The sequence below is a fragment of the Felis catus genome, chromosome B1, assembly GCF_018350175.1.
Source record: "Felis catus isolate Fca126 chromosome B1, F.catus_Fca126_mat1.0, whole genome shotgun sequence".
Classification (NCBI taxonomy): domain Eukaryota; kingdom Metazoa; phylum Chordata; class Mammalia; order Carnivora; family Felidae; genus Felis; species Felis catus.
In genome coordinates this window covers 185688197-185714715 of record NC_058371.1, presented here as the reverse complement: position 1 = coordinate 185714715, position 26519 = coordinate 185688197, and the positions used below count along the sequence as shown (strand labels likewise).

At 44.8% G+C, this 26519-nt stretch overlaps 1 protein-coding gene across 1 annotated transcript in view; it reads right to left on the bottom strand.

The window, feature by feature from the left end:
• The window catches only part of PPARGC1A (PPARG coactivator 1 alpha), a 657911-nt gene that overhangs the window by 445951 nt on the left and 185441 nt on the right, over window positions 1-26519 (bottom strand). Inside the window, exon 2 of the mRNA XM_019829686.3 lies at window positions 20967-21031. Coding sequence (XP_019685245.2) covers window positions 20967-20984 — 18 coding nt within the window. The 5' untranslated portion in view covers window positions 20985-21031. The remainder of the gene's footprint in view (window positions 1-20966; window positions 21032-26519) is intronic.

The following is a 26519-nucleotide window of genomic DNA, read 5'->3' as shown; positions in this document are numbered from 1 at the left end:
TTCTTGCAGTGAGAACTTCAGAATTACCTAACACTTTATTGTTCCCCCATCAAAAGAAATCCCAAGTTTGGATTTTTTTTCTTTTTTTTTTTTTTAGATTTTTAAAGAAATGTCGCTTCCTCTATTTTCCATAACAGCTCCTACTTTATGCTGCTAACAGGAAAAGAAAAAGGAATTGAGATGGGGCCATAAGTCACATCAGTTTTCCTTTAATTACAGTATTATCCTTATATTTCTCATATTTTCTACCCTTATCTCTGCCCAGGCAAATCTCCATTCCTCATTCAGTGCTCATTAATTGAGATGGTGTTTGGAGAAAGTTGATCTATAGATACGAGTTTCATGCGGCCAAGTGCTCACCTACTATTACACACCAAATGGAGTTCAGTACCCATAATGGTCAATTTAGCTACTTGTCATATGATACCCACTCCTTCACCCATCCCTTACCGGCAATTCCTCTTTTCTCCTCTCTCTTTCCACTCCAAGTTACTATTTTCTCTCTTGACCAGAGAATGAAAAACGTTTTCGAAATACTGAGGGGAATCATGTTAGATGGGAGACACCACAAAATTAGGCTCCGATCCCTGATTTCAGAGTTGGAAGGGGCCTTATAGATCATGTCAGCCAGCCTGTCATTTTCCAGATGAGGATACTGTGACCCAGGAAGACCACAGTTAGGGACCAAAGTCAGGACCTGTCAGCTACTTCTCAAGCAGCTACCAGTAAGCCCTGACGCTGTGCCTGATACCGAGCCAGTGGCAACATCTCCCACAATCCTCGAGACACGAGGTAGGTACGATTCCTTCTTCCATTTTAGAGATGGAGACACCAATGCCTGGGGAGGTTACACAATTTGCCCAAAGACACACAGATACTAAGTGGCCGAATGGAGACTCAACCTGCTTGTATGATTCCAGAGCCTTACCTAAACACTACACAGAACTACCTTTGCAATACCACCATGAGGTACCTTTATACTGAGTTATTACATATCCCCATGAATGCAAACGTCATTAGTAGTGCTAGTTTACAATACATAAAATATAGACTTTGGAGTGAAGAGGCATGGGTTTGCCTCTTGGTTCCTTCACCAATTAGCTAGGGAGCTTTCAACACGATTGTTAAACTCTCTGAGACTACTTCATTGGCCGAAGAGAGAGAGAAAACAATACCCACCTCAAAAAGGTTATAATGAAAGCCAAATAAGTTCATTCAGCCTTTCATCAAATATACACTGAGCTCCTACTATGTGTCAGGCGCTGTTAAAGTACTGGCTACGCCACATCACTGTTCCTGAACCCTACCCTTGAACCCAAACCCAAAGCAGCAAAATAGGAGGAGGGGACTGGAGCAGACTATGGGTAGGCATCGCCCATGGAGGGAGAGGTTGTCTCTGTCTGTCTTGCTTTTTCTGCCTCCCCATGTCTGTTTTTCTGCATGTAGGTAAAATATAAAGAGACAAAATAAAAGTCATTATATTGGTCATCGGAGTGATTATATAGTAGAAGAAGGTTTCCCTTTCTTAGGAGTCTTTTACCTATCCCTCCACTGGGCATTTTCCCAGTCCAAAGATCGCTTAAGTGAATCTGATCAAGCCAAGGTGTGTGTGTATGGGGGTGGGGGGTTGGTGTCTATGTGTACATGATCATTGATTCTTCATATTCCATTGACTTAGACACTTCAGAAATTTTTACATTGTACTTTCTGTAAAGACTTTCTAATTTACTAAAGTTGAGAAAATAATGAGAATTAACCCTTGAGCCCTCACCATGTTCCAGGCACTGTACCACCATGATACATAGAGTATTTTTAGACACAGCTATTAGTAAAAGGAGTTGAATATCAAGTACTTAATCAGAAGCTTAGACTCCTTACTCTAAAGAAGTTTGCATTGGAAAGCCAGATTCAACTCACCATGATTTTTTCACCCGCCTGGTAATTATTTCTCGAGCACCACCATGGACCAGGCACCTTGCTGGGCACAAAGAGACCGTGCTCCCACAGAGCTCATAGTCCAGTGAGGGGAACAAAGGTGCCAATGGGCCATCATGGGAAGACCAGGTGAAGGGCTGTGGGGACCCAGAGAAGAGGTAGTGTGCTCCCTCTTAGAAAACAGGGTGAGATTCTCCCAGCGTTCTTTCAGAAAACGGCCCCCAGACAGGGAAGAGCTTGCTTCGTTCCAGCTGCCTGTGTACCGCCAACTTCCTGTGTGAGCTTGGGCACATCACGTGACTCTTCTAGCCCCTACGGTCCCATCTTTAAAGTAGGGTTCGGGATAGAAAATAACGCTAAGGAGACGCACCCTCACACGCTCACGAGGACCAAACACTTCTGCAGGAGTCAGAATCTAAAATCTGCACACGTAAGGGGAAAGAGTTGCCTACCGTTCTCACAGAGCCTGAGCCTGTCCTCGAACCCAAACCCAAAGCAGCCAAACAGGTGCCTGGTGGCAACAGAGGAGGGGAAGGGAGCAGACTGTGGGGTCTGCCATAGCTGTGGAGGGAGAGGCGGTCTCTGTCTTGCTTTCTCTCCCTCTGACTCTCCCTATCTGCATGTCTCCCCATCACCTGCCCCACCTCCCCCCTCCCACCCCCCAGCAGCCCCACTCTCTCCTACCACTTGAATTACAATAAGCTAAAGGAACGGAAGTTGGAACTCACTCTGTGTTAAAATGCTTCTCATCAATGGGAAGAGTAGTACAAGTGCCAGTGACTGTTAATAGCAGTTCAAGTTAAGGCCATTAAAAGACTCCCCATAATTTTCCAGAAAGGTATGTCTTATGCTGAAGCCCACGGGAATATATAATAGACTTAGGGAGAACTAGAAGCCAAGGGGACGGAGTCTTAAATCAGAGGCTCGGAGACACAGAAATCCTTAGGAAGTTCTGTGTGTCAGGTGAGAGGATTTGAATGCTTACTTCTCTTTTAATTATCTGATGCTCACACTACCCTCCTTTGTTGCCTTCAGCTAGAGCTGATAAGGAAAGACACCAATAAATATCTTGGCGGTCTGAAGGGAGAAGCCATGTTTCATGGGACTCCCTGCTTCTACAGCTGTTGTTAAAATATTACTGCTAATTAGCTGGCTAGTTATATATAAACCCTTACAAAGGAGTATTTTTACACAATCATAAAATAAATTAAACTACCAAAAATTCACGCTGTTAATTAAAATAACCCCTGTAGGAGGGGGAAAATCGCTACAAGGCTGAGGTAAACAGGAGGCAATTTCACAAGCACAAACTGATTAATTTTATTTCCCATTACATGTATTTGCTAATATCATCAAAATTAGAAAATAAAGCAATTTTACCTTGACAGTAGTTCAAACGGAGGCGGTTCTAGCCGAGGAATGTAGCTAGTCAGATACACCCTCGGCTCTAAGGCAGTTCCCCTCTATCTGGAAAGGGTAAGTGGTTTCCCAGCACCAGTTTCCCACCCTTCTCCCAGGAGGCAGGTGAAAGAGAAAGGGGCCCGTCCTAGCCCTCAGGAGCCGCCTCCTCAAACTCTCAACCCGGCCTTGGCATGACCCATCACACCACATCCCCTGCCCATCCAAACACACAAACATCTGAAGACACAAGAGAAACCAGGATGCAGAGGGGAGGGGGGATGGTGTACAAAATGAACTAACTTGCCCCCTGTTCCTGGAATGGCTAAGACAGTTTCCTCCCAATGGATGAACATGTTTGCATATCCTCTCGCTCGATGATTCTGCCCCTGATGTTATGGTGAAGGTGCACTTTTCTAAAGTCTGTGTATAATTCCTATATTTAATTACCCAAACCCTTCATGGATCACGAGGGGCAGGGGTGGGGGGGGGGCGTATCCTGGGTGGCTGGCTCAATCGGTTAAGCATCCGACTTCAGCTCAGGTCATGATCTCACAGTTCGTGAGTTCGAGCCCTACATCGGGTTCTGTGCTGACAGCTCAGAGCCTGGAGCCTGTTTTGGATTCTGTGTCTCCCTCTCTCTCTGCCCCTCCCTCCCCTCTCAAAAATAAATAAACTTTAAAAAATTGTTTTAAAAAAGAACCCAAGGGGTTAACCAAAAAGCCTAGAAAATACTTCTGTCACAAAAAGTGCTATTTAGGAAAGAATGAACTCAAACTTCCAGTCCTTTTGGCCCTTTGTCTGCCAGCCAAGTGAAATGACAGACTTTAATTCAGCTGGAGAACCCCTCCATATGCACAGCATTTTAATCTCCCCCGGCCTCCCCACTCCCAACTGCTCAAAGCAAATAACCACCTGAAACTATATTCCTACAAAGCCTAAATACACTATTTTATATGCCTTTTGGTTAACCAGAAAAATTCTCGATGGCCTTGGACCCATAGTTAGTTTGGTTCTTTTTATTGCCCCTTTACATGGAGTTTATTCATTCTTACACCCCTTAAAATTCATCTACAGGCTCAAGCCTTGTTTAGCACCTAGTTTTATGAGATGGCTCTTCACAAAGACTCACGGGCTTTGTCAATGGGACACCAAACATCTGGAAGAAGAGGCAAAACTTCAGGCCTAAATACAGATGTTTTATCTATGCGACTCCCAACATCCAGATGTTTGGTGGGCGGGGGAGGGGGGACTACATTTTATAAATAATGCTGTGCCTTTGACAAAGAAAATGAACAGGTGCATGAAGAATCCAAAAGAGCAGAGAAAATGGGAAATACTCACTGGTGCTTCTGTACGTGTGGGAATATTTCATTCCTGTCACTTTGCTCCGCTGGAAAGTTTTATCCAAGCCACGTTGGTACAGACTAACTTTGACATTCACCAGCATTTCCTCGGCTACTAGGGAAGCAATAGTCAGGCCCTCTGTGGCATGGTAGACCCCTGACACTGAGTTTTATTGATTCTCTCTCCTTAACAGCTCCAGCCCACCCCTGATGCCCTGGTGAAAGATCTCTTTATTCCTCATCCTGACCACTACGCAGCCTTTGTATGAGAAGTTCCGGCTTCAGCTCTACACCTGCACGTAGCAGCCCCGTGACCCTCCTCAACCGCCAGCTGAGGATCTCGACCTCCCTCTCAAAGTTGTTCCACTGCCTCGTCTTCAGAGCGACGCCCAGCGTCATGACCGAGTCTCCGGGGCTCTTGACCAGCTGGCCACACCCAACTTACCTCATGTCCTAATGCTCCCTCTTCATGCTAGCCCTGGGCTCCAGCCTAGGAACGATAACTTGCTGTGTTCTGGCACATTCCCACCTGTCTGTGTAGTTGCACTCTCCCTATCTGGGACATCAGCTTGGAAGATGCCCACTCTTACCTCACGAGAACTCAGATGTCACCGTCTCCTCGAAGCCTACTTAGGGGCCCTCCAGCAGGTTCAGTGGCTCTATCTTCAGTGCTCTTAATGGCCTTTATCTCCGTGTGTCCTCTCCGTCCATGGATCTAATCTGGTCCATATCCAACTAAAACCAAATATGTCCATTTTACCCGATAAATAGCTCTCGTAATCCCTTCAGTAGCCTTGATCTTAAGGAAAAAGGCCAAAATCTCTAGGCCCCAAAGCCCTACTGACTCTATCCACCTCTGCTGTCTGGACTCCAGGCCTGCCAGCTTCCATCACCCCCTGGGTCACCATGCTTGCCTCACGTTGTAGCCCTTGTGAGACCCCTGATCGGGGTCCTAATCCCTCTCCTCCCCTTCCAACCTCAGGATCTTGCTAATGCACACTCTGCCTTCACAGCCCAAACAAAACAGTTTGCTTGGTAGAGAAACATTCCCCAATCCCCTCTTTCCACCCAATTTGAGTAGCTTTCGTGGTCACATGCATAGAACCAAGCCCTCTTCCCTCACTGCACTTAAGTTAGTGCAACCTTACTGTATATTGATTAACGTGGACTTTTGATTTATGTCTTTCTCTTCTACTAGACTGCAAGCTCCATTGATAGCAGGGATGGTGTTCTTGCCCCAGTGTACCTCCAGCTCCTAGCAAGGTACTCGGTTCATCGCAACTGCCCATAAATGTTTGCTGACTAAATCAATGAATGATTTAGATCCATGCAACGTATCACTATGACCACAACTTGGTCCTTAATGGCAGAAGCTAGATTTTATTCATATTGGGGTCCTGGCACACAGGGAATCCTCCAGATGCACTTGTTGAAGGAATACTGACTACAGATACAGAGAAGCAGATTTTTGTGCCTCTAACAAGAGTGGTTCGGCATTTCAGCAACCTCCTAACGGTGAGCTCCCCGTCTCTGGAATCATTCAAGGAGAGCACAGATGGAACCTGTCAGGAGCGGTCTAGAAGCAATTCAACCAATGGACTTGATGAGCTCACACATCCTTTCCAACCCTCATGCTCTAGGGTGCAACTAGAAAGGACTAGAGAGAGAAAGAGTTGCGAAACACAGGTGAAACGGTAACATTTCCCCACCACCCCCACCCCCAACCCAGAAAGGAGAATTTCAGGACAAACGGGAAAGGGAGGTTCTTGCCAAGTCTCCCAAAATTGCTGGCAGGTAGCAGACAGTAAAAATGGGCGTGATGGCTGGAGGAGAGATGTCAAAGGTTACAGTCTTAACTCCCTCTCTGACGTCTTCTTCCTTCTTAGCCTGACCCTTCTTTCTCAGTTTAGATACAACTCAAAAGGGACTCCGACTTTGAAGACCCAGGCAGAAAATTGTGCTAGTCACGTGGACTCATTGACTGTTGTCTCAGCTGTTCCCCAAGAAAACAGATTTAACACGTGTCACCCCCGTTCCTGAATAAGGAAGGCGATTTCACTCTGTCCTCAAGCGAAAACCACAAGGAGGATTTGGCATCCGTTGAGTGCAGAGTGGGGTTCGGATTAATGGCACATTGAGGGCTTCTTTGTTTTTACAGTCTTTCTGTATTTTCACATTCACGAGGCTACATGAGTTGCCCACGCCTCTTCATGGGGTTTCCTAATAGAATGATCCCGCCGGGAAACTGTTCTCGTCCACCCCCTCGACACGTCTCTCCGTTCTCCCGGTTTCACGTCTTCATCCAGAATTAGTCACTTTCTGGAATATAACAGCAGCTAGGGGGTGGAAGGAGAGAGGAAGAGGGCAAACCCAGAACCGAGCAACACATGGCGAAAGGGGGTTCACAGGACGGCCTTTTATTTCACTGCACGTCTAAGTCGACAACCGTAATATTTCCACTGATCTGTTTATATAGTCAGATCATCAATTTCCAAGCATGTATCATATGCCATATTCTTTGCACACACTAGTTTCCCTGATTTTCCATTGCCTTATAAGTTAAGTATTATTATCCTTAATAGGTAAGGAACTTAAAACTTAGATAAGCTAAATACCTTGCCCAAAGTACACCAATTAGCACCAGTTCAGGCTGGAGCCAACATTCCAACCCAGCCTTTCTGCCTCCATATCCCGATCTGACAAATGCATCTACACAACCGCAGAGTCACTGAGATTGTTCATCAACAAAGACCCAGCAAGCTGTCACACTAGATCAACCAGGCACAATTTTGCTCCTAAGGGGACATTTGGGAACGTCTGGTGACATCTCGGGTTGTCACAATGGGTCGGTGCTACCGGCATCTAGTGAATAGAGGCCAGGGATGGTCCAAACCTCCTATAATCACAGGACAGCCCCAACAGCAAAAAAATGATCATGTCTGGAATGTTAATGGTGTCAAAGGCGAGAAACTCTGACTAGATGCCCCCATTATTAGGTACAATGGGCTCTCTGCCACCACGTGTTACGTACAATGTGCCCCTGCCTTCTGTGTTAAAAAGGGGGAACAGCTTGTAACTTCCTGATGTACGGTTAAATGCTTACTAACGTCTGGAATCGGCCAATCCTTTTTATGAGTGAAAAGGAAAGGAGGAGGAGGGCAAAAGGGAAAAAAACGAAAACGAGGAAAGAGAAGGAGAAAACTAACGTTAGAAACCTCCACCGCGGCATTCAACAGCTGGATCACGTTACATGGAAATCAGCCCCAGTGACAGCACAACAGGCTGCCTTTGTGTCTTCATGAATAACGCAATGTGCTGGGTAAATGCTTTTCCCCATTTAGAAACAGGTAGTTAATGAGAATTGAAGTGATCAAATGCTGTGTACCCCAAGGTTACTTACATCCCGGGCCTGGGTGGCCCAGAGCTCATAAATAAAGCATCGGAGCGTCTTATTTTAGTCCTGGTCAGATAAGCAAAGGCTTGCGTCATGTGAACTGAGCCCACAGCGCGCTGACACAGAGCCTGCTAATTCCAGGACCTCTTGGAATGTGACATTTGGAGAGCAGGACACTGAGCTCACGCCTTGTGGAAGCTCCCTGGTCCACCGTGCCTTAATTTTCCATCATCTCCTTGATTCAGCCGCTGCGAGAGAAGGCTGTCAGTGAGCTGGACTTTAAATCATGCCAAACGCATTCTCTACTGTGCAGAAGTTAATTTGAGGCACATTATAACTCCAATCTACTCATTTGCTGGTACACGGACCACACACAGCTTGACAGCCTGCCAGCCCGCATAGACCCTTCCCTCGGAGGAAGTCGGGCCCAAGTTGTGACCCCGTTTCGTAGCTCAAAAAACAGTTGCTGGACCACGTCGGAATATGGAGTTGAATGTAAGACATAAAAATGTCTATTCTTTCCCTCAAAGTTTACCGTCTCGTTATGTAATCATATCCCTATTCAGGTACTTTAACATAAATCATGCTTCATTAAATTGTTGCTAATTTGTTATTATTAGTTCATGGTTTGTTTGCTGACATCCATTCAACAAGGCATGTGAGCGCATGCGTGCACACACACACACACACACACACACACAAACACACACCCACACTTAGGCTCAGTCATACTAGTGTTGTTGCTTTGAAAGTCATGAAAATGGTTTCTGTGAATAATTTCTCCGTTTGACAGAATAATGAAAGATTTCGAAGAGCACTTATTCATATGGTATACAAATGGCTGGATGAATAACTCTAATGTGATAATTTGCTGGTGTTATTGTTCCTTTTCTCACAGACTTCCTATAATCTGATCATATCAATCAAATAATATATTCTTTGCATGAAATAAATTCTCCTTACTACAAAACAAAACAAAACAAAAAAACAGCTCCCGTAATAAATATATTCTCCAGTGATCGGTATTTTACTGTTTCTCATCCGGATCCTGGGATCCCAAAGGAATGTCTTCAATAAATGTTTGTCAACTCGAATTTGGGATAAGACACATGGTCTGAATTTCCTACAGGACTGTGTAACTAGTTGGTCATTGATTAAAAGCCACAACCAAATCACCCATGAAACTGTCGTCTGGAATAAGGGACACTTTCCTATAATATGTATCTTCTCTCCTGTTCCACCTGTGACCCCTCAGAAGCCCATTCCTCTGCCTCTACCCTGTTTCTCAAAGTGTGGGCCTCAGAACACTTGCTTGTTAGAAATAAGGATCCTAATAAGCTTGTCAAGGTGCTGGTTGGAAATGGAATTTCCTAGCTGCTATTCCAAACCGATTAGATCTGAATCTTGGGAGGAAGCTGCACATGAAACAATACCTTCAGGTGAGAAGTGGTTTTCTGAAACTTAAGGAATATGGATTGGGAGGGTAGAAGAGAGAAAGCAAAGGCATACTATCAAAACAATATTTCCTGGGACAAGAGATGCAAATGAAATTATAGAAAACGTGCTCGTTAACTCACTGCATTCGAAGTAAACCAACGTCAAAAATTTCACGCTAAAGATCATTAGTTGGCTAATGCCCTATATCCTCTCAACCTACAAAATAAATTCTTGTCCTCCCAATGACTACCCTGAAGCTCTACAAAAAGAAAAATGTAGTGATATCATGTATACTAAGGCATGAAAACAGAGACAGAAGCATGTTTCTGCCATATACTTCAGAATGAATTTTCAACCAAAAAGGTTTAACAAAAAAAGTTTTCCCAGCTAAAACTCCACTTACCTACCGAATATTCTGGTTCTTAAAGGTTTTGCCAAATAATTCATTATCTCTTTGGTTTTCTATTCCTGCTTATCATCATTGTGATGACAGAGTAAAGTGACTTTAATTCAAAGTTCCAGATAAGGCTCAAAAGTAAAATGGTGACATCATTTACACCAAAGAGATCAGCTATACGTTCAGAATTATACCCGAACCCCACGTGGCGCACACAGGGACTACCAATTCCAAACACCTCTGTTAACCTTAATTCCGCGTAGTTGCCAGGATTGGCTGGGTAGGTGTATGCAACGTGTTAGCACAGTGCACTCATTCATTACTACTATGTTTGCGGCTATGGTCGTGTGAATGGAATCACGGGGTCTGTTTAACCTACCAAAGATTTCTACCAGCCCACAGAGGAAGGGATCTGGAGATACAGGCAAGAATTCAACCATCCCCACCAACTAAAATGTAAGCACTTAAGGAGGGCAAACAGTGGCTCCTATTTCTATGTCCCCGCGTTTTACCTAGCATCTGGTTGGGGATATAGCTGCCCCCTGAAAAATACACGTGGCATGACAAGAACCATCATGAGGGTCAGACCCAGCCTTGGTCTATGACTACAAAGACAAACACACACACACACACACACACACACACATTTTGAACCCTCTGCTTCCTACACAACCACATGAATTTCTTGTCCAAAAAAACTGAGAAATAAGATGGCAGCCTCATCATCCCTGGAGAGAAAGTGTATTATCAGCAAACTCTTTGCAAACTCAGATCCCTTTACTTTGTAACTACAAACAAGGGAAGTGTCCCATCGTCACCCAGGAACCATGACACTTCTGCCTGGGACCCAGCCGTATTAGAGATTTACCGTGTGGCCTCAGGCAACTTATTCAACCTCGCAGTGTCTTGATCTCTTCATCTGGAAAATGAAAATGCTACCTACAGCATGGGCACAGTGTTTCAAGATTAATGCACAAGGCCGATGTTGAAATGCAACATTGTGGGGGGAAAGTCCCACTCCTACTCCAGGGGAGGAGTTCCTACTCCAGGGGAGGAAGTCAGGCACAGCAATGCGCTTCTGGGTGGTTACGACATATGCAGTATTGCAAAAGTGGGCCTGAAGGTCAGTAGCACACATGACAAGTGCAAAAAGCCATTTCTGATGGAGAGAATTATAGACCTGGAGTCTTTTATTGTTATTGCCAAGAGGAGTTAATAAAGCAAACAAAGCAAAGGGTCGGGAACCCTAATTTATCACACATATTGATACAGACCTGATATTGACAGGCAACGAGCCACTTTTAGATTCAGATCAATAAATCCATCTCATAATACAGCACAATCCCAACACTTCACCCCCAAATCCATCCATCCAGATATTAGAAATCCATCCTGCTTTGCCTGCAGTCTGTCAAATGTCACCACAGAGTGCTGAAGCCACCCTGCCAAGTCTATATCCTGAACTAAATCCCAATGGAAACTTCCCAGATATAAATAACCACTATGAACATACAGGGAAGAAAAATAGCTACGAAGTTCCACTCTTACTTTTTTTTTTCCTTTTAGCCTGTGACAAGTAAAAATCATAGAGTTACTCACTCTCCAAAAAACAATCTAAAGCCAGAAGGTTTAACCAATTCAATTTTCTAGTCACTGTGACAACTATTTTCATCTGTGAAACAGCGTTTGGGGCACGTTTACAGGCCTAATCCCATGGCGCTCTCACGGGCAGCCCCTGCTGGAAACTCTGACAGCGGCTTCTGTTCTTGGACTCGCTGTGGGCAGTGGCATTTGATGACACTTGGGGTCTCGTGGCATGAAGACAGATTCTTTATCTACAGTCAGAGACAGAGAAACCTTCCTTCCACTTACAGCTGAGATCCTAGGGAACCCACTAAGAGGAAATTCTAGTTTAACGGGAGGTGGGGAAACCCACCCAAAGCTTGCAAGGCCCAGGAGAGAAGCATAAAGAAGAGAGAAAACTGAGCTTGAACACTGGGCTATCTGGACCCGAATCATGCAGAGCAAAGAGTGTGCAGTCTTAGATAAATCACTTCACCTCCCTGAGCCTCGATTTCCCCACTGTCAGCAGGTGAAGCTGGCTTTTGTGGGAACCAATAGCATGAAAGCCCCTGGCACGACACCTATCACATAGCAAGTGCTCAATAAATATTTACTGAAACATAATCTCAAACAAGAAATGCTGAATTACTGATATCACTCATTAACCGACGGGCAAAGTGTAGTTATGAATGCATACCATCGGCCGAGCACTAAATGGTGGGAATAGAGAGGTAAGGGGAATGGACATGACACTTGTTCTCAGAATAAGAGGAAACGCACAGTAATGGATTAGGAAACCAGTCATTCTAGACAGGAGACCCAGGTCTGGGGTCCAAGGGGCAGGCATCCACACCTAGGGTTGGGGGACTGTGGAATTATCCGAAATTTCTTGCCCAGAGGTGGCTGGTTACAATCTGGCTTCCTGCAACTTTTAGACTAACTCTTTGCTTGCCCAGGGAATGCAAACTCACTTTAATATGAGCCTCAAACAGGTTGTTAGAAAGGTAAATGTGCTGCACACATAAAAGCCTAAGCATGGATTGGTTTAGGATTATCTGGGCTTTTAGATTTTTCCAACCACATCCAAAGGAGAGATACAGGGGCAGATATAACTGCCATTCTGGAAAGCTGAAGATAAATGAAAAGGCCAGGTAGAGTATTAAACTCTCTCCTATTGAATTGCGTTGGGCATTTGCATCCTTGGGGCATGGCCTCTTTGGAATCTGTCTTCATTCACAATAAAAAGAAGGAGAAGGGCGGGGCGCCTGGGTGGCTCAGTGGGTTGAGCATCCGACCTCGGCTCAGGTCATGATCTCACATTCCGTGAGTTCGAGCCCCACATCGGGCTCTGGGCTGACAGCTCGGAGCCTGGAGCCTGCTTCAGATTCTGTGTCTCCCTCTCTCTGACCCTCCGCCGTTCATGCTCTGTCTCTCTCTGTCTCAAAAATAAATAAACATTAAAAAAAAAAAAAAAGAAGAAGAAGAGGAAGGAGAAGGGGAAGAGGTGGCAGAGGAGAGAAGAAGAAAAGAGGGCAGAGGAAGGACAGAAGACAGGGGAAGGGAAGAGAAACTGAAAGATTCCAAATTAGCCAAGAGCTCAGTCTGGCCCCTCCATAGACATTCAGCAGCAAGGGCGGGCGGGGTGGGGGTGGGGGGCCGGGGGTGGTGGTTGCAGTTTTCCCCTCCCCAAAGGAACTGCAGGAAATGGGAGTGAACTTGGCAGGCTACAAAGCCTTCCCTTCCCGTGGCTCCCCACCCTGAGGAAAGCCTACCTGTTTCTTCCCTAGAGCTTAAGGGTTTTACTGCGTTTTACATAGCAATGATGGAGACACAAGAGTCCCCCACGGTGGCTCCATCTCTCCTTGCCCCAGAATTTCCCAGGCCAAAATCACCCGGAGACCACCTACAGGACTGTCATCACGTTCGATGCTGACCCTACTATCATTCCTTCTATGTGACTCCTCCAGATCAAGGTACTTGTCAAAAGTTTACTATTGTTCCAGGCAAAAATATCTGTAACAGCATGGTTTTTATGGTGCTACTTGTACCTTCCTAATACACACGAACGTAAATCATCATGATGAGAACAGCCGACATAGTGACCGTAAGTACAGGTGCTGCCTGTGTTTAAACCCAGGCTCTGCCACGGACAGCTGTATGATCTTGGACAAGTTACTGAACCTCTCTGTGTGCCAGGTTCATGGCCTGTGAAACGACAGCACCTGCTTCATAGAGTCAACGTGACGATTAAATTAGTTACTACTGGGAAAATATTTGTGCCATCTAGAACCTTCTACACAAACAACTCTCTGGGGAACGCTGAAGGCACGAAAGCATACACCCTCTGTTACCTCAAGGTGGGTTTATACGGTTCCCCTTCTCTGGAAGGCTCTATTTCTCCCCTCCTGGCCCCATCCGACAACCGCAATCAAAACCAATAGGCACACACTCTCATTCCTGCCCTTGTGAAAGCCGACTTGTCTGAAGGTCCACCTTAAATGGATATACTAGCAATTACAACCACTTCTTTAGTATCTATTATTCTGTAGGCCCTGTGCTCAATACTCTGAGTAAAATTGTCTAATTTAATCTTGTATACCTGCTCTCTGAGGAAGACCCAGACTTGGAGAGATTAGGTAATTCTCCTAAGATCCTACAACCAGTAGGTAGGAGAGTTAGGATTCAAAGCCGGGTCCACCCACCTCCCAGCCTGTGCGTGTCCCCCTGAGCCACGGGGCCCCGCCACCACAGTCACTCTCCCAGGCGCCCGTCTCAGCATCCAGCCGGACACGGGCTTTCTTTCCTCTCCCACTGAGGGACCTCCCCCACTGGACTTAGTAACCACTTTATAATATAATGACTTACCCGTTTTGTCTTTCCTCCTCTATGATTCAGAGTTATCTTTTCTATTTTAAGCATTGGGGGAGGAAGTCATTCTAAAATTTCCCTAAATTTGAAAAAGGGTTACGTTACACCGAGCCGAGTTTAACATTTTCTCTGCAATTCCAGTCAACTTTATCAACGCCGAATATTATAACGTTCTTTGACATAAACGTAACTTTAGGGCAATTTTTCTCTGCATGGTACGGGATGACTGTTAACAAATCAGACGCCTGAGCCCCTCTCTGAAGCTACTGCATCAGATTCTCTGGGTTAAGGACCAGGACTCACTCAAGTTCCAGAATGACTGCCTTAGGCAATGGTTGGGCATTTGACCCTGCTTAAAACTTCCAGACACTGACTGTGTTTTAAGTTCTTGTGTCTGCATTTCACGGTTTTCCTGACCTCTCCCACCCTGCACGTTGACAGCTATCATTGATCACTGTCAACCAACATTGCTGCATGAATTTTGCCTGTTTTATCTTTTAGCCACCCATCGTATGGTTTCCAAGCCATATGGTTTCTTTTCAGCTTCAGAACGCTTTCCTGAAAACTGATGTTTAGGCAGATGCCGATAAACAGTACATAATCTCAGAGCTATCCCAATGGAACATGAGCGAGTGGCCTGGATTCCAACCCCAGTTCTCCCTTCTCACCACCACCCATCATCACCACCACCAATGGTGGCCCTAAGGCCCCTCTCCAGATTCCCTAGGCTTCACAGAAAGCATTTCCAAAACCACTGACATCAGGCAACCTTCTGGTAGACCTAGCCACAATTTCAGAGACAGATACCTTATCTCTTATAAATATTCAAGATTATCAGACAAGGATTTTTTTCTCATGAGAATTTGTCAGTGTTGTCCAAAGTCAAGTGTGTATTCCGTTTTATTTGAGAGGATATCACCAGATTTATAAATAATTCCTATAGTATATTTGCGAAGTCATCCTTTATAGTGAATATGCTTAACATGGAAAAGGATGGCCTCGTTGTATTAGTAATTGGACTACCATCTACTTTTGGAAGGCTCTCGGAAAAATAACGGTCGAGGGAATTTTCCTTTCTGAAAAAAGATCTCTCCTGTGAAAGAGAATGTCAGAGCATCCAGAAAAACTTTCTAACCTTTAAAATTTTAGGTATCTTCTTTTGGCCATGTTCCAAATATGTTAGTATATTAATAGTCTAAAAATAAATTTCAAGCACTAGTTTTTAAACCTGAAAAAGAAAATTTAAGCCAAGTTCTCTTGCTGCTCTGTTTGGCTTTTTCCTCCAATTCTTGTAATTTCGAGATGCAGAATTTTGGAAGTAAATTTAACATATGTGCACTAGAGGTGGGAGAGAGGGCATGTGATTTCTCTGGTAACTTAGGACAAAGTTCAAAGTCATGTCTATAGAGAAAGATAATCAGTGTGACTGAACACATGATAATTAATTAATTAATGATAAGTTAAAAAAAAAAGGGTGCAGAGTATTCCTTTAGTAGCCTCGTCACAATTTTGCAGCTCTGAGAAGTTTTCAAAATAAAATTGAGGGAGAATGTTCAAAAGCATGCACAAATAAGGGGAGGGGGGGAAAAGTTACAGAGAGGGAGGGAGGCAAACTATAAGAGACTCTTAAATCCTGAGAAAAAACTGAGGATTGATGGGGGGGGGGGGGCGGAAATGGGTGATGGGCATTGAGGAGGGCACCTGCCGGGACGAGCACTGAGTATTATATGGAAACCAATTTGACAATAAATTCTATTTAATAAGTAAATAAATAAATACACAACAAAATGAAAAAAAAAAAAGCCTGCACAAGTAAAGCACAGTCATACACAAAACAACAATACATTCCATAGGCCTGGACTAGAGTAAGGAAAGTAGGGCCTCTGAGGTGCAAGGCTAAAGGAAGTACCCCGAGAGTGAGCCCCCCTCGGCTCTGGCATAACTCTGAGAGCCAGCGGCTCCTTAAATTCCACACCCTCCGTGTCTTCCTTATTTCACCCCGTGTGGGTGTCCAATATTTTCACCTGCTTTCTCAAACTGATGGTAGCAGTCCTACAGTGCAAAAGTTACAGTCAATTTTATCCACGCCTGCATTCGCTCATTTTTCCTCCAAACACGTGCTGAGTCCCAGCCGGATGCTAAGGGACGACTCAGCTGGGAACCCACACTGCGGCCAGTAACCCTTCTGACTCTCACGAAATCGTCTTCAACCAAATTTGTGTCATTCATGTATTCATCTGGGCGTTAGGTGCCAGGGACTCTCTGATGCCAGACCAGTCCCTGCTAAACTATCTTACTGTCTGCCTTAATATTAAGACATTGCCTTAATCCTATTATTTTTATCAGCAGCAGCCGCAGCGTTTACCCGTCTATTGCCCCAACTCTTCTAGGACGGGGAGTGGGTATTATCCAGCTTTGTTTCCTCAGCCAGCTACCATTCACTGGCTGCTTACAACCTGCCATTTTCTAGGCTCCTCTAGATGCTAGCTCAGTAAAGCCCTGCACCAAGGCTGATTCTCCTTTTGCAGATAAGCAAACGGGAGAGATTAAGTATCTTTCCTAGGGTCACACAGCTTGCAAGAGGCCATGCCAGGGTCTGATCCAGGAGCCCAGCTCTGGAGCCTCCCCTCTCAGCAATTCCATTGAGCTATCTAGAAATTATGACCCAAAGAGCTGCTCCCCAGCTCCAAAGGCCACTCAGCCTGCTCTTCACCCATTATTACCTAGAAAGATCTAGAGGGCACCAGGGACACTTTCAGCGAAATGAGCCTCGACTCCCACCACCTGGGCAGGCAAGTCAGACTTTGGGGGACTTCCTGCTTAATTTCACCTTGTCTAAATATAACCAACTAAAAATAACCCAAAAGGGAAGTGGCTCAGAACCGCCAGAGAAGCAGCAGAAGGCTGCAGGGGACGTGATGGGAAAGAATGATCTCGGCCTCCCTAAAACACTGCGATGCTTTCCAACATCAGCAACTTGCACATTGATGAGAAAACAAAGTTTCCAATTATTGGAATTCCATAGTGTATTTAATTATGCAATTATCTTATTGTAGTAACAAGTGCTAGGGCATGGCAGCAGTTGCCGAGATTTTGCAGCTGAAAAGTGCAGAATTTATTCTTCCCCCTGGCTGATTACTTCTCATGAGTCTGTCCATTTTTTCTGGGATTATGGAAATGGTCCTATTTCTGAACCGCTTCGTTCAGAAACCCAACGCAAATCACACCCCACCTTTGCCGCTCCAACTTTGAAGCAGGACCCCACCACCGACCGAGCAGATTTCAGGGGAAAATGTCTACAGATTCACGTCCCCTTTTGTTCTCATTGGTCACTTCAGGCGCTTTCCTCTTTTGAAATTCAAATAAATATAATGTAAATATAAATAAAAAAAGCACTTATACAAATCACACGTTTTCAGTGATGCCAGCACAAATACAGCCTTGTTCATTTGCTTAATAGGGACTTGTCCCAAAGGATTCATGTATCAGACTGCAAAAGTCAGAGGATTTCATCCAAACATCTAAAATAGGTATGCTGTGAGATTCTCGCGCACTTCTCTTTGCCACAGTCACCTCGGCAAATGTGAAATGTAATCATGCAAAATTAAACATTCCATACATTTTCTATTCATTTTCTAACACCCTCCCTATACTCCAAAATAGGCTATCACACTTTCAAGTTTATAGGAGCAAAAAGTGAATCAAATTTCTTGTTTCTGAAAGCATTACAAGTAATAGGTCTTTTCACTTAGGGCTGTTCGTCTAAGAATCACCAGGCTCTTTACACATAAAACATAATTAACCCGTACAGTGTGCTACATCCCTATCCAATGGGACTCCTCCTGGCTGATAATCACTCATGGGGAAGCCATACCTGCATTTGCTCAGGCTAAATTTGGTCCAGGCTGTTAGGAATGATGTTTCATTTACTTGAGCATGACCAAGAGGCACAGTCATAGGTAGGAAAACCTATTCTCCCAAATAAGTGATAGTTTAGAACACGAACTCTAGACCCATAGATTCTAGCCTGGTGTTGGGATCCCAATTTGCTACTTTTCAGCTGTGAGATGATGGAGGGAATCCCTTCATTTCCCTGGGCGTCAGTTTTTGCAGCGGTAAAACTGGGATAATAATAGGACCTACCCCATAGGGTTATTGAGGGGATGAAATGAGTTAATACATGGAAGTCACCAAAAGCAGTAACTGTTATCGTTTTATCTCACCCACATACACCTGATCCCTTTCAGCATATGTGCTGCCGAAGCGAGCACTGATCCCTTTCAAAGCCATTTGACAACAATGACCTCATTAAGGTCTCCGTCTTCCCATGAAGTAGTGGGAGCAGATGTTACTATCCCCATTCTACAGGTGAAGAAAGCGAGATTCAGACAGGGCTGCGGGAGGTCAGGACTAGAACCCCTGGAACCCAGTCTAGTATTCTCCCACTATTTGTCTTTATATCCAGAACAAACTGATTCAGTGACCCCGACTTATTTCGGGGGAGGGGGGATGTGCACAGGGAAGGGGGTATTCTCTCAAACAAGATACGGGAAGCATTCTGTTGCCAAGGCTTATTTTGCACACAAAAAAAGACCCAGATCGGCAGAAGACACATCAACAAGACTGCCTTAATCACGATTTGTGCTAACTACGAAATGTAAGTTAATTTCATGCCTTGCATTCACAGACAAAAAGGTTCAGAGCTGTTTAAATTCTCTTCAGCCCAATGACAGTTAGTAAACAGGATGCTTCCTGTTCTAATGCTTGAAATCACCCTTCGTATCTCAATATATTATTTATGCACTCAGCTTAAAATAAACAGCAACTCTGAAGTAGGTGAGTGGGCTCATCTAGTACGAACTTTTTTTTTTCACTCTGACAGTTACTTTAAAACATCGGTAAACAACCTTAATTCACTTCCAACGAATTAGTAGGCTATTGCTGTGTCTCCAGGAGGCAAGTAGATTGTATTATTAACCAAAGCAACTTTCTCCCTGTCAATCATCTGCACCTCACAGAGGGATGTGGGCTTTGCTGTCTCATTACTCAAACCAATCCACGGGCGCACGTGATTCCAGACGATTTCCTCGAGGTCATTCTCTTCTGGACCTTTGATTAGATCTCTTGACTCTGGGATGCAGAATGGGGCCTGAAGAAGGTAGATTCTCAGTGCTGCTTGTTAAGAAACATATAGACAAATGAGAGTCTTTCCAGAGGGGTAGAAGATTTGGAAGTCATAACACAGAAGGTCCAGTTGTTGAGGGAATGGCAACTGACAAAGAGGCCACGTTCAGGGGGACCCGATAGTGCCACTAAATACTTGAAAGGGTATCACTTTGGAGGAGAAAGTCCTTCTTTGTGGATAGTGATAGTAAAATTAGGACCCAAGGGTGGAAGATACATGAGGGTAGGTTTGAGTTCAACTCAAGAAAGAATCCCGTAACTGAAAAGAGTTGCCTCTTGAGGTAGTAAATCTGTCCCTAGAGGTTCTGGGGCACCCACCGGATGGAATCCTTAGAACTGGCCAGGAAAAGGCACTAGATGAGATGTGTAGGGACCCATCCAGACATAAGATCTTACAACCCCATGAATCTCAACAAAACAGGCTTCGATAAGCAGTCACAACCCTTTTTAAACTTTTTATGCTAGGAGTTTTTAAGGGGTGACAGCTATTCCATATATATATATATATATATATATATATATATATTTATATATTTATATATACATACACACACACACACACACACATACCATGGGTTAAGCACTGGGCGAGTCACTGACCAGTCTACTCACTCACACAACACCAGGGCATTGGCTGACCTAGCAAAATGAAAAGATGTACCATTCAGTGGGGAAAATCAGATGAAGCAGTTGCTTCCGCCCAGTACCCTTTCTGCCTGCTCTTTGGCTTTGTAGCTTGCAACTCTCGGCCATTCCACGGATAGGAGGCCACTCCCAAGTCACCTGGGCTGTAACGTGGTCCAGAAGAGGTGATTCACGCTTAACTCACCTTGCTAGTTGACCTCCTTCCTTTATCTCAATTCTGGAAACACAATACTTAGCAACGTGCCTAAGGGATGTCTAACTTAAGTTTCATCATTAACAAAACATTGCTCACCCCATTGAAACATTCGGTCTTTCCCCGAAACCAATCATTTCTTTGATACACACACTGCTCAAAACTCAGAGTTAAATACAAATCAAAAAAATTAAGAAGAAGAAGAAGAAAGAGAAGAGAGAAGAGAAGAGAAGAGAAGAGAAGAGAAGAGAAGAGAAGAGAAGAGGAAAAAAAGGAGAGAGGTAGGGAAAGAGAAACAAAGACACCTTGCATTCATATCCAGGGTTTACATCAACATGTTCACATAGTTTGCAGACATGTATTCTTCCAAAGTGTCTGGAATATTCTCCCCATAGTTTGGGGAGGCGAGTCAGGCTTTTCTATATCCAACATATTGACAAAACATTAGAGAGTTCAGAAACATTAAGTTCCTCAAAGGAAGTCAGATTATCAATCTTTGGGTGTGAAACTTGGTGTTGCTAATTTCCTAATACGGCAAGAGCAGACATCTGGTATTTGCACTTTGGAGTAATAGAACATAACATGACAATAATGTGTTATACTTACAAAGTACCCTTCATCCATGGGGCTCCAATTTTACCAATATTAGTTCACTGATTTTCGCAAAAAACCTGAAAGGCAGAGGGTAAGTTTGTGTTACCCCCCACTATGAAGATGGGGATATTGAAATGCAATAGGCGAATAAATTATTGGTCCATTATAATGACAGAATTCAGTAACACAGGACAAGAATTACGATTTTCTCCTTCCCCATCCCAGTGCAAGTTCACCGCCCATCTTTCCCTTGGGGACTGATCTTTCCCACATAATTTCCACCACAATATCAATGTATTAAACGCATTTCGCCCACAGAAAACAGCGCTGAATGTAACCCCTTGGTCTTATGAGCCCAGACACCAAGATCCCTTTAATACCACAGAAAAGGTTAGAAAAACTTCCCATCGTTTAAAACATAGTTTAAAATTTTAGATTGACAAAATACAAGCATCCAACTAAAACTTGGCCTGAAAATAATGTTACTACTGTTCAGTTTGTTATATACTTATGTTCACATGTCAGCATATGGACTTGTCTTTAAAAATGATTCCAAGGAAGTCAGAATGCTTCAGAAGGAATCTTGCTAACGGCATTTTTAGAAGGGTGTATTTTTAACAACCCTTTCTAGGACAGCCCATCCTCTCTACCACTCTCCGGCCATTTATTCCACTGAACAAATAATCAATATTTACAGCGTTCTTACTATGTACAAGTTTAGCACTGCATGTGGTTTCTTGGAGGACACAAAAATGTGTACGACATAGGTCCTACCATCAAGAAACTTACAATTTTGTGGCGTAATGATGTTAGTACAGTGACAATCCCTCTGTTCTAAAAGTCTCCAGAAAGATCTGACGGTTTCTGGACACTCTTGGTGAGTCATAGACACCAATCCCAGAAGGATGGCTCCTTCGGGGAATATTCTCAAAAAAGATGAGTCTGGGTTCTTTTTATGAGCCCTACTATTTGGGATGACAGAAACGCTAAAAGATGTATCTTCAAATGTTTGACCCAGAATCTTCCCAAAGCCCATGATTTGAGGGTCATGGTGTCTCATGATCTCCACTCCTTCAGCCACACTGACCTCTTCGTTCGTCCTCAAATACCCAAGCATGTCCCCACCACAGGACCTCTGCCCTTACAATTATTCTCTTCACCTGGGACCATCCTGCGGCAGATACATCCATGATCTCTGCTCCTGCACCTGCCTAACATACCTGCAACTCGTGTAACTCCAACCCCTTACCATTCTCTCTTTCTTGTGAGGCCTGTCACCACCTTACAGTAAATGGTTCATCTCTTTGTTTGTCTTTCGAGGCCCCACCCCATCCCCAACCAGCATAGAAACTCCATAACAGCAGGGCTTTTTTGTTCACTACTAAATTCCAGGGTCAAGGCACTCCGTAAATATTGGTGGAACAAGTGACTGGCAAGGCTCAGCCGTGGGCTGTGCCCTTCTCTTGTATCTTCTTTCACTGGGATACTGAAATAATTACTGATCGATGAATCTCGATACTGGATCATAATAGATTTTTTTTTTTCACCCAAAGGAAAAAAACAAAACAAAGCAAAACTCCGCCAACATTCAGTGAAATGTTTCTGAGAAATATAATAACCACCAGTTTTTATCATTTTCCCTTCTCTTGATTGCTCAAGCACCGGGGCAAGGGTCGGGTAACCTCGCTCTCTGGCCAGTGCCCGTGTGAGCTGCCCTGGGGCCCTGACCTCTTCATCCCCCTGGGCCTTGCTTGCCCAGCAGTAAAATAAGGAAGCTTTGGAAGCTCATTTCCAAACTTCCTTCTGGTTCAGAAACGATGGAGATCAACACATAGGTGATAGACCAAATCATATTCACGTTTTTACATCTTTCGATTTCCTAGCACTTTGAAAGGTAGCAAGGCCATTTCATACTAAGTAAGCAGGAATCCCGGAGGGAAGGCTGTTATTATCTAACTGTATCTATGAGCATGCTGATTTGGGACAAACACCACAGATATCACTGAAAACCTGTTTCCCCGCCTCCCTCCCCCACTCTCACACCACCAATATACGACAGACATGCAAACAAAGATGCCACCTCAGCTGTTTATGACATCTTGAGTCACAGACACTTCACTGAGGTCTCTAAACAGATTTCTTGTTTACTCGCACATTAATAAAACTCGCCCCTTCGCCAGTCAGAATTTTTTTTTTCCCCAAGCATCTGAACATCCAAAGAGATTTAGAAGCAATTAACATTCACGAGTAACAGAGCAATCAACATGGGAACCGCTAATGGGACTGGACAGAATCCAAAAGCAGATATTAGGATAATAGTGAGTCCCTGACACAGGTTATGGTGTTAATTCTGGAGGGCAGACTCGTGGTACGTGTTCAGTAGCTTTGTGAGGTTGCTGGCACGGCCACGTATGCCTCTTCTCTATATGGTTCCTAGCACCCAACGACACACTTTTTTTCTTTTAACCGCTATCGAAAAGAAGGCATTTTTGCAACGTTATGACACAACCCCTAGCATTAATGGTATATATTGAATTCAAGTTTATTTTTAAATTGCCTACCTGACAAAAATGTCATTTTTTCCCACTTTGGGTCTCCAGACTATCTTCACCTGTTAGCTCTCGTAGCTAGAGGCCACAAAAATAAGAGCTATGAATTTCCGCCTTGACGCTTCCCCAATAACTTTTGCCCTTCCTTGGGCGCACACAGGTTCATACGTCCCTTGTACACGGAAAGATACAGACATTCCCACCCCGACGAGCTCTAGGCTTGCCTCCTTGTCAGTTTTCCCAACGTGTTTCTGGGATCACCCCAGAAATCAGCACCCCGCCCCTTTTCTTTTCCGCCCCACTGAGGAAGTCTCCGAGTAATAGAGAATATTTCCATTGTTACTCTTCCTGCCTTCCATTTCCCTGCCTTCATCTCTGGTCACTAAACGCGTCTAAAATGCCAATGCTAAGCGAAGCTATCTTTACGTCCCCTTGGACCACGTTCCTACTTCCCGGCCCTGGCTCTCCTTCTCCCTCAGCCTCAAATGCAGAAGACTCCACCTTCAGAGCCTTGACCTCCCCAGATCTACGCACTCCTCTGAATCCTCCCCTCCCGGTCCCCTCCCAGTCCTTCTCCTGGGTCATGTGGACACCTTCCCTTCCTGTGGACAGTGAGACCCACACAGACAGAACACCTGGTTTATTCCCTTCTTTTTTTTTTTTTCCTTAGGATATAATTAATCACAGCTTACTATAATTTGCTTTATTCTGTGGGGCTTAAGAAAATAAATTTGTTCCAAGGCAAGTCTTTTTTCAAGCACTTTAACATTAGTTACGTGCATTTAATTGGATAAACGCCATTCATATTGATACTATTTTTCTGGCTATTCTATTTCATTCATGCTCTAGTCTGTCCCTTTCTCCTTCCACTCTGCCATTTTGGGCTATTAAAGGGTCCCTTTTTCCTTACTAATCCAGGTTGGGTTTCTTTTCCCCCCCCGCCCTCAGCACATATCCATCATGAAAGCATGGCCCTATTTAAAGCTTTGGTTTATTCCCTGAGTACAACGGGACACTGATGCCCAATCTGCCACCACCCGGCTCTGTGTGTTAAATGCCTGTTTGACAAAGATTTTATGCAACAGAATCCACATTAAAGGGAAGCTATAAACAGACCCATACTTCAGAATCCCTAACTTCATCTCTGCGTTTCCAGCACCAGCCCCGAAGCTGGGAGACACGAGCCCCCAAGAGCCTCTCCTGCACACACACATCTCATTCATTGCGTCCCTGGCCCCGGGGCTCCCTCCCCACCCCAAGGGACAGCCGTGGAGATTAAAGTGCTTCTGGGCTGTGGTCGTCCAACCAGCTGCGACCTCTACCTTTGGTCCCTAAGAAAACTTTTTGGCACAACGCCCCCCAGTGGCGCTCTCCATCCTGGCCGGGCCTCCGCTACCCTTATCACCAAAGAGCTCTGTGCTCTTTGTGACAGCAAGGGGCACAGAGCGGCGTCTTTTCATCCCGTCCCTGTGACTCTACGCCTTCCTGGACACTAGACTCTGGGGCTGTTTCTGTCTTGTAAACAGCTCCGTGCCCATTAACCCGGACGCCTTCAATATCTGCTGCACTGGAATAGTTAAGAATGTAGACTTCCTTTATTTACAGCCCTAAGTAGGTTTTAACTACTCCTGAGAGAGAAGGAGATGAATAAAGAAAGCAATCGCAAGAGTTTGGGGAGAGCGGAAGCAATGGTGAAAATTTGTATCTGACCATTTGTCCTTTCACCAAATATTTACTGGGCACCTACTGGAGGTTTACAGTAGTAAATCAATGACCTCAAGAACATTCCCTCTCCCTCCCCGCCCCCGAGGAGTTCACATCCAAACGCGGGGAGACACCCTGTAAGCAAATAAACAAGTAAATATATATGTCCAGCGGTGATAAATGCTATGGAGAAAAATAGAGCACGGGAGGCCAGGGAGGGTAGAGACACGAACCCACACTGCACGCGGCATTTATTGCCCCATGTCATGTCAATAAACATTTGTCACCAAGCTTCTGCGGCGCTTCAGGCCCTGGAATGGATTCTGGAGACACGGGCATACAGATGGATAGAGAGGGATGGGTGTGGATGTTGAGGCACGAATACCACACACTGGGTTCCAGTCATTTGCACCTGAAGGCCGTGAAATTGTCACCGAGGGGTGGGGGGGGAGGGGGTCTGTGTGCGGTGCCACACTGCCAACAGCAGTTTCTTTGAAAGGGCCACTAACGAATGCCATAAGGGGCCCCCAAAATGGGCAGGGTGTGGTGGAATCCGCGTCTGATTTGTTGAAGGGCAGGAATGTTGGCAGCAGGGAGCATCGCGGCCTGGCTTGGCCAACCACGGGCCTGGCTCAGCTCCAGTGCTCGCCTCGCCGAGTGGCTAGAGGCAAGTTACAGCCCCTCTTTACCCTTGCAAAATGAGGCCCACAGGCTACCGTGGGGTGCAAAGGCAGTAATGTAAGGAAAGTGCCCAGCACGGTGTCTGACGCTAATCGGACAGCTGAATGAATTGCTTCACTCGTCTCATCCAGAAGGAAAAAGGACATCACAAAGGCAACAGCTCCGAACAGACTATGTGTCTAGATTAAGGATACAATAACCACTTCTGCTTACTTCTTTTCTGGTTTTGTGGCCCAAGGGTTCTGGGGAATATAAGCAGATGTTACTTAAAAAAAAAAAAAAAAAAAAAGGCCTCAATCAAATAAGTTTCAGATACAACAACAAATCAAATGAACTAACACAGGTCTCTTTACACTCCCTACCCTCCTATTCTAAAGAATACGCTGATGTGCATCACTTCTCTCCAGGAAACCGGAGCCATGGGATGTGTGTTTCCCACCTTATTGGATGACGGGACCCTTGGACGCGGTAAATCGCACGTGACAGTTGTTCAACGGAACAGACTTCGGGAAACGTGGCTTCGTGATAAGAACAAATGAATCCAAAGATAAGGAATATAGACTGTATTTGGTTTTGGCGTGGTCCGCTGGCTGTCTTCGAAGAGGCAGACTTGGGCGGATTTTCCGCAAAC